The sequence below is a fragment of the Urocitellus parryii genome, chromosome 7, assembly GCF_045843805.1.
Source record: "Urocitellus parryii isolate mUroPar1 chromosome 7, mUroPar1.hap1, whole genome shotgun sequence".
Lineage (NCBI taxonomy): Eukaryota > Metazoa > Chordata > Mammalia > Rodentia > Sciuridae > Urocitellus > Urocitellus parryii.
The window spans coordinates 68,376,767-68,386,425 of record NC_135537.1 but is presented as its reverse complement, the minus strand read 5'-3'; the positions used below and the strand labels follow the sequence as shown (position 1 = coordinate 68,386,425).

Below are 9,659 nucleotides of genomic sequence, written 5' to 3'. Positions count from 1 at the left end.
GGGCCTCAAGAACTGATTTCTGTCCATTCATTGTGGCGTGGCTCTGGAGACTGCCTCCCCCAGGCCATTGTGATGGTGATGGCCTTAGTCCCCCAATAGCTCCCAAGAGGAGCGGGCACTTAATGGTGGAGCCATAGCAGCTGTCTGGTTTGGGGTTGTTGGTCATCAGAGACTGGCAGCCTGTGCAGTGTTGACCCCGGGGGTGAACAGTCCTCTTTCTCATACTCACTCCCCAGAGGCAATAGGGCCTCATTAGGGTACAGTTTCTAATCCAAACAACCATTAATCTTTCTCAGGGTTAAAAGGCCAGAAAAGCAATTTTTTTGTGCGCGTGCGCTCTATTTTGATACTGTACTTGTCTGTCTTTTACAAGAGCAGCCTTACTTCATTGACTACTTGAAAATACCCCACAGCTGTGTCCACAGTTACTCAAACAATGCCAAGTCCAACACAGCCCTTCCTATGCAGGGAGAAGAGACAGGAGGGCAAAATAATGTGACAGCTATTTATTGTGACACTTGACAATAAATCATAGGAACATGGCCTACTTGGAACAAATTAGTGTTTCATATCACAAAATAAATCAGGGATGTATGTGTGTATATATTTGGTCTTGCTAAGTTACTTAGGGCCTCGCTGAGTTGCTGAGGCTGGCTTCAAACTTGTGTTCCTCCTGGCTCAGCCTCCGGAGTTGCTAGGATTATAGGTATTGTCACCACATCTGGCTGAATGTGTACACATTTTAAGTGAAAATGCTGCCATGTATGATAGTTCTATGAAAGTAGTATCATACAAACTCTTGAATATAATTTTTAAAATTTTTTTTTGCCTTGAATTAATTCATACAAGTGGAGTTGTGGCTTGTTAAGAATTTTTTAAAAAAGGAAATCAGTAGGGTTGAGGTTTTGGCTCAGAGGTAGAGTACTTGCCTAGCATGTGTGAGGTGTTGGGTTTGATCCTCAGCATCACATAAAAATAAATAAGTAAAATAGAGGTATTGTGTCCAACTCCAACTAAAAAAGAAGTATTTTTTTTAAAAAAGGAAATCAATAGAAAAATGGGATTTGAAACTAGGAAGATGCATTTAATTGTTGTCTGCAACATGAAAATGTTTGGTTTACATAAATAGGCCTAGTAGCCTATCTCACACTAAAAATAAATGGTAAGTCACAAAACACACTTTTCATATTTTTAAATCATAGGCTGAGGATGTAGCTCAGTGGTAAAGCGCCTGCCTAGCATGTGCTAAAGCTCTGGGTTCAATCTCCAGTACCACAAAAAAAGAAAAGAACAAATATTTTCAAACTGTAAGGACCAAAATGATGGGTATCAAGAGAAAAAAACATTAAGGCCTCCTAAATCTGTTTCTTCATGCTTGACCTTTAAATTCTTCCTCTACAGAGTCATCGTCAATATGAATACCAAACACTCCTTTTGGTGAGTCACATTTAGACATCTGGCAAATGTTAGGAAACGAATCAAACATTCAGTGAGACATAGAATTCATTTCTACATCTCAAATTATTTTACATTAAATTCCCTCAATTCAAAATCTCACCTTTAGGAATAAGTACTCTAGAAGATCTAGTCATAGCATTTTCAAGCTGGGAGAAGCTTTGGTTGGATAAAGTAAGACTCAGATAAGACTGGAGCAAAACTCGAGGCCACTGACCCCTAGTCTAATATTTTCCTAATGATGTCATATCACATTGCAGAATATACAGTCAGCTCTCTTTTTCTAGGGATTCCACATCCATAATTCGACCAACTGCAGATTGAAAATATTGAGGGGAAATATTCCAGAAAATTATAAAGAGAAAAACTTGAATTTGCTGCATACTGAACCATACACTGAATACAGTGAATCTAGTGATACTAGTGAATGGTATGTAGACACACCCTTCTGTAGCCTCCTTCTGGTTCATAGATCCTCAGTCTCTCTCCTGCACTAGTTGTTGGAATTTTTTCTGAGTCTTGTTTGTGTACTATGAAGTTAGGCCTATAATGATTGTGCTGAACATCGATACACATTATCCCCTTGTCATTATTCCCTGAACAATACAGCAGATCAGGCACTTACATAGCAAATTTACATTGTGTTAGGTGTTATGAGTAATCTAGAGATTATGTAAAGTATATGGGAGGATGTGCATAGGATAAATGCAAGTACTGTGTCATTTTATATAAGGGACTTGAGTATTTGCAGAGTTTGGTATCTGTGTGGAGTCTGGAACCAAACTTTTAAGGATATAGTGGGATAGCTGTATTGTAGGAGTTCTTTAATTTATCTGGATCCTTTTCTTTTGGCGGGGAAGGGAAAAAACCATGTATATATCTATGTATATATAAAGTTATATATGTGTATATGTATATAATATGCACTATACATATACATACATATATTTTTGCTATGCCACATATATTTTGAGACATTCATTAACAACCTTTACTAAAGTTTCCTAAGGATCTCAGATTAGCAAAGAGTTTTCTATTTTCTGCCTCATTCACATACAACTTCTCACGTCATACTTAATGATTTTCTCGAAAAGCTAGAAAGAACTTTAGCTAGATTTGTTCTGCAAGGGGTCGATGAAATTTGTTGGTAAAGTCTTATGCTTACCTTTGGGCACTACCATTGAGTTACACCTCTATCCCCTCTTTCTCCTTTTTTAAAAATTAGAAAATCTCTTGCTTTAACAAATCCAAACAATATAGATGCTTATAAAATATAAAGTAAACATTTTCTCTATACCCCAAATTCCATTTCTCCAATGATAACTTTTAATATTTTCATGTGCATCTTTTCTACATGTAGATTTATGTTTACATATAGTTGAAAAAGTACAAATCACATTATACCAAAGCTTAATTTTTCTACAACTTGTTTTTTCTAACATTCGTTATATAATAGACATATTTCCAACAGATTTACTTCATTCTTATAATAATACCATAATACTCCACTGCTTAAATACTTTATGGTTTATTCATCTGTATACTATTAATGATTTATTAGTTGATCATATACATACAATTAATGATTTATTAATTTATATACTATTAATTATCTCTCATTTTCTAAACCAATTTAGTGATTTGCTTGATTTTTAAAAAAATGTTGTGAGTCAAGTCAGCAAAGACAGCCTGTACTTCCTGTGCCTTAGTGGTCTGTTATCCTTCTGGGGTAGGGGACTAGAAGATATGATGACTACCATGTAGCTTAATGAATATATAGATTGTTTCGGGTTTTGTTACTCAAAAAAAAAAAAAAAAAATCTTTCCAGGGGCTGGGGCTGTAGCTCAGTGGTAGAACACCTGCCTCACATGTGTGAGGAACTGGGTTCAATCCTCAGCACCATGTAAAAATAAATTAATATATTTTTAAAAATCTTTCCAGAAACACCTCATCATATTTCTTTACAGACTTGTGCTAGTATTAAAAAATTTTTTTGTAGTTGTAGATGGACAGAATGCCTTTATTTAATTTATTTTTATGTGGTGCTAAGGATTGAACCCAGTGCCTCACATATACTAGGCAAGTGCTCTACCACTGAGCTATAGCCCCTGCCCCTTGTGCTAGTCTTTCTATAGGATAAATTTCTAGGCATGCAATTACTGGGCACAGCATAAGTACATTTACATATTTGAAAAATACTGAGTTTTTGCCCATTTGACACATGGAATAGAGGCAGAGTATTCTGTGGAGTTTGGCACAGGAACACTAACACCTGAAGTCTGGCCCACGGGTCTGACATAGTGAGCATTTGTCTAGCTTATTTGATGGAAATAGCTTGAACATCAGGGAATCTCCTAGGATAAATTTATATCTATTACATTCAAACTGTAGCAAGTAAGTTATGTGTGGAGATGAAAAGACAATTCTCTAGCCAGGTCAACTTCTGTTCTCAGAACTACAGTGGATGATGGCAATTCTTTCAATTAAAATGGCAACTAGTACAGTTTCATTGATGCTTCAAACAGAGCAGACAGATCCTCTTCTGACTGGGGACGGGGTGCAAGCTTGGTGACCCTTTCCTGAAACAGTAAATAAAAGGAGTTACTCAGGGCTTGCAAAAGACTGTAAAAGTTACTTGTTATGTACATTAACGTAGTCTTAAGAAAGAATGATTTGATAATAGTCATATCTTTAAAACCATTTCTTGTATGCTGTGTATTAGCTAATTACCAACTCAGAGGCTTATCAAGTCATGCCTCTTTCCCAAGGAGCTTTCAAAAGCTATTGCCCCTTGCCTTCTGCCCTGGACAAATGTATAAAATCAAACCAGCCATACAGAAAACACCTTCTCTAACAACCAAACCGGGTCTGTCAACAACCTCTGCCAATTCTCCAAGGGCAGAGAGTCCTGTCCCAGGCACAGAGAGTGCTGCCAAAGAAAACAAAACTATTTGTCCTTGACTTCTAAGACCATATATTTTGCAACATGGACTTAAGGTATATTCGAAAGAAATTCTGTAGGACATGAGCCATCAGGCTGTGTGCAACAAGTGATTTCTTTATTCCTATAAACTAAGTTTTACCTCTCCTTTCCCAAACTAGTTTAGTGATTTGCCTAGTTTTTCAATGATTATTATGAGTCAAGTCAGCAAAGAGCCTGCACATCCTATGGCTATTTTTACTCCTTCAGTGGTATTTATCCCCCTGGGATAGGGGACTAGAAGGTATGATGACTACTATGTGGTCTAAATGAGTAAGGAGCTCCCACTTTCATGGGAGCATACCTGGTAAACAGGGAGGCTCATTATGGGGAGAGCTCAGTTGTGTTCACTGCTCTACAACCTCGTGGTGACCAGAACACTTGACATACAGAAAGTACAAGAGTTACTTGTTGAGTTAATGAAGATAGTGGGGAGGGGAGGTATTGTCATCTCAAAAGGTTACATGTACAAGACCAGAGTCGGCCTACCCCTCCCATTTTTCAACTCAGAAATGACACCCAGTAGCTCAGATAAAAACTTAGGAACTATCCATGAGTTCTATTTTTCTTGCTCTGCAAGTTCAACCCATCAGCAAGTCTGTTTGACCTATGTCCAAAATGAATGCCCAGTCTAGAGCACTTCTCACCTCCTGTTGCAGACACCATCCTGCGCCTGTTCTGCCTGACAACCTTTTACACTTTTGCTCCACTATCGCCCCCTAGAGGTAATTTTCTCCAAAGCGGCCCTAATGATGCCCTCCCCCCCACCCTTGCTTTAAATCTTATCACACCATCCCAGTGCTTAAAACTCTTGGATAATCTCCCTGTTGTGATTAGAGCAAAATTATAATCTCTGATGCTGCCCTGGCCTGGTCTTGTTTCTCACCCCAGCTCTCTCCTCTCCCATTGTCTCATTTCACTTGGTCCCACTGTTCCTTTTAAATGTTATGGCTTTCCCCTCTGCCTGCAGAGCTTCATGTAGCTGCCACATTCAAGCAGAGGACTTCTCACAAAAGACTTCATCACCTTGTTGGGGTTCCCACTACATCATCCCTGCAGGGTGACTCTCTGTTTCATCATCCAGGTTTTCCTTTACATCATTAATCACTATCTGAAATTATTTTGTTTATATCTTATTTATAGATGTTCATTGCCTGTCTCCCCCCTCACTAGAACATAAGATCCAGGAAGGAAGAAAGGGACTTTATTTTCCTCTTTTCTGTATCCCAAACAATGCATGATATATGGTAGATCTCAAAAAGTATTTTTCAGTTAAAAGAAAGATGAGGGGCTGGGGCTGGGGCTCAGTGGTAGAGCGCTCGCCTAGCATGGGTAAGGCGCTGGGTTCTATCCTCAGCACCACATAAAAATAAATAAATAGAATAAAGGTATAGTGTCCAACTACAATAAATAAAATATTTAAAAAAAGAAAGATGAAAAGAAAGAAGGAGGGCTGGGGCTACAGTTCAGTGGTAAAGTACTTGCCTCGAATGTGTGGGGCACTGGGTTCCATTCTCAGCTCCACATAAAAATAAATAAAGATATTGTGTGTCCATCTACAACTAAAAAAATTTTTTTTCTGCATCTTTTTAAAAAAATTTTTATTGTTGGTTGTTCAAAACATTACATAGTTCTTGACATATCATATTTCACACTTTGATTCAAGTGGGTTATGAACTCCCATTTTTACCCTGTATACAGATTGCAGAATCACATCGGTTACTCATCCACTGATTTACATATTGCCATACTAGTGTCTGTTGTATTCTGCTGCCTTTCCTATCCTCTACTATCCTAAAAAATTTTTTTTTTAAAAGAAAAAGAAAGAAGGACACATTAAAAAAATCAACTCAGGGCTGGGGTTGTGACTCAGTGGTAGAACGCTTGCCTAGTGTGTGTGAGGCACTGAGTTTGATCTGAGTAGCACCACATAAAAATAAATAAATAAAATAAAGGTATTGTGTCCCTATACAACTAATTTTTTTTTAATATCAACTCCAATGGATCCAAACCCCTAGCAATAAGAGAGCACAAACCTTAAAACTCTTAGAAGAATACAAAGGGGAGAAAGATATTTTAGATATGAGATGAAAAACACAGGCAATAAGGGAAAAACCAGATAATCTGGACTAGATAAAAATTTAAAACTTTTGTGCATCAAGATACTAACAAGAGGGATAAAGATAACTCACAAAACAGGAGAAAATATTTGCGATCATACAGCTGATCAGGGATAAATGTCCAGAATTTTAAAATGATTTCTACAATTCAACAACAACAGTGACAACAACAAAACCCTAAACAACTCAATTCAAAAATGAGCAAATAACTTGAATAGATATTTCTCCAAAGAAAATAAGTAGCCAGTAAATGCATGACAACATGCTCAGTATTATTAATCATCAGGGAAACACAAATCAAAGCCTCAACCAGATACCACTTCACACCTATTGAGATGAACTATTATAAAAAATGGAAAATAAGGAGTGTTGGTGGAGAGGTGGAGAAATTGGAACTGCATGTATTGTTAATGAAAATATAAAATGATTCAGCCACCATGGAAAACAGTTCATCAATTCCTCAAAAAGTTAAACGTAGAATTACCATATGGTCTAATTCTACTCCTAGGTTTATACTCAGAAAGCAGGGACTCAAATAGACAACTATACATCAATGTTTATAACATTATTCATAATGACCAAAAGGTGGACAGAACCCATGTCCATCAACATGTGAATGGATAAACAAAATTGGATGTACCCATACAATGAAATATTATTCAGCCATGATCAGGAATGAAATTCTGACACATGCCATAACATGCGTGAACAGTGAAGACATTATGATAAATGAAATAAGTCACTCACAAAAGGACAAATATTGTGAGATTCTACTTAAATGAGGTACCTAGAATAGGCAAATACAGAGATAGAAGGTAGAATAGAAGTTACCAAAGGCTGGGAGAAGGGGGAATTGTTGTTTAAGGGATGTATAGCTATTTGGGATGATAAAAGAAAGTTCTGGAAATGGTTGGCTGTATAACACTGAATATACTTAGATGCTGAGGGCCATTACCAAGTAGGTATGACGCATCGTAATCCTTGCCAGTGTACCCCATGTTAAATGGACTTGCCTTGGAAATTTGCTGCGACCTTGCTTGTGTGTTTGAGAAAGGTGACCCTGCTCAATCACCAGGGTGGATCCAGGATTAGGGTGTATTCCTGCAGGAAGTATCTCCGTCCTTGGGTTTAGGGCGTGACAATAGGAGTTTTAGGGAAGTTGAGGTTGAAGATTATTGCTGCTGGGATTAGGGTGTTCCTGCTGCCTGTTCCTGTTGAGTTCTCGTGAGATTCAAATGGGATTTGAAAAAAGCCTCGTGGAGTAGGATTTGGGATCGGACATATTGGAATTGCCCCTGAACGTGTGTGGAAGCTGATGTGAGATCCGGAATAAAGAATTGCTGTTTGAACCTACAAAGCTGTGTGGTGGCTCGTGATTCAGTGCCAAGCCGAGACATTGGCACTTGGCATTCGGCATTAATAGTACTGAGTTATATGGGTAAAATTGATTAGAATGGTAGATTTTATGTTTTATGTACATGTGTCCACAATTACAAATAATTGAAAAAAAAAGGATGGATGAATGGATGGATATTTGGAAAAAGGTAGGGGATAATATTGATGAATATGAGTGAGGCAAAAGCAAAATTTTACATCCCAGCAGATCCTCCAGAGACCCTAAGGAAGTTTGAAAATCCACAGCACGGCAAAGGCTTGTTCATGGTTCTATCTATCTATCATCTATCTCTGTTTACAGCAGGGTTGACAGCAGAAGTTCAGCATTTTCTATGGCCACATGTGATGATTATCTCCACGTTACTCTGTTATAATGAGTCTTATCTGATGAGCTCAAAGTCCCTTTACACAATCCCGGTTTATCTTTAGTCACACAGTTCAGGACTCTCAGAAGGACCCGAGGCCATGCCTGAGCAGAGTTGCTCTTTCATATCTCCAGCCTCCAGAGAGTGGTTAAATGCGGGCAAAGACAAAGTTTGTGATGTCTCGCTAGACAAATCAGCTCTGCCATATGAAAGCTAAGCTCAGAATGAAGACGTGTTAGGCAACGTGCGGTTATTTATAGACATGTAAGACCAAGAACAACTGATTAACATGGGCACTGAAGTCAATTCAGACTTCTACTTTTAGCACATTCATAAAATAACAACATTTCAGCTGCCCTGTCTACCAGGGAGGGGAAGTGCTCATTCGGGTAGGCAGCTCTCCTCAGTAATGAAATGTTTTGATTTGAAATGTAAATGTTTCGTTCCAGGGGTTTCAGAAATTCATCTTGGAAGATTAATTTATTTTTGCCTGCTCCCCTTGCAGCCTAGCTACGGCAGTTGGAAGCCTCTGTACACAGGGCCGCTATTTGCTGCCACCAGTATGGGCTGTGGTGTTTGGTCAAGAATACTGGCCTGGTTGTTCCTTCCAGAGAAAACTGGTCCCTGGTTGCTGAACATAAAAGAATCTTTATCAAACATCGACTATGTGAAATAAACTTTCTGGCAATGTCCTTTAAGGCACTAGTGTATCCTTCTCGCTGCCTTAAATCCCGTAGACACTAAAAAGTGAAGATCGGTTTTCTAGGCGTGTAAAATTCTGAAGTTGCAATAGCCTCCCTGTAAAATGTTCACTGCTGCCAAAATGCAAAATAAAACAAAACCCCACAGTCATTCTTCATCTGCAGAATAGACAAGCTCATTTCTAAGATCCCCTTTAAAGTCCTAGGAGTCTATGAATATGTGCATATATCTATCACATTGACTCCAAAATGGAACCAGTGCTAGTTAATTAACTTCAACTGTTTCTCCTAATCATGCAAACATGATCAAAGGGGGGAAGGCAGTATACACCTTGGGGCTGCTTTATGAAAACAGATCAAGGGAAATCTGGCTTCCTACTTTGTGACATGGCTTACATTCAAAAGATTGCATTTACCTCCCATCTTTTGTGAAACTAAGAAATTCATTTTGTCTAATTAAGGTTTTGCTTCTATGATTTCTCTCTATGACATGTACCTGAAGGCATCCAGAATAATACCTAATTAACTTACTATTTTAGTGGATGGTCTCCAATGTTTCCAGACTAATGTTAGTCTGGAAGAGCTTTTGAAAGTGAAGGTCTGAGCACAGTAGAATTAGAACAGTGAACACTTGCCAATGTG

The 9,659-nt window shown here is 38.2% G+C and overlaps 1 protein-coding gene across 1 annotated transcript in view; it reads right to left on the bottom strand.

Annotated features, from left to right (window-relative positions):
- Positions 1–2,758: 2,758 nt before the first annotated feature.
- Positions 2,759–9,659, bottom strand: part of Adhfe1 (alcohol dehydrogenase iron containing 1) — a 34,069-nt gene continuing 27,168 nt past the window's right edge. The window contains exon 14 of the mRNA XM_026410032.2: positions 2,759–4,035. Coding sequence (XP_026265817.1) covers positions 3,952–4,035 — 84 coding nt within the window. The 3' untranslated portion in view covers positions 2,759–3,951. The remainder of the gene's footprint in view (positions 4,036–9,659) is intronic.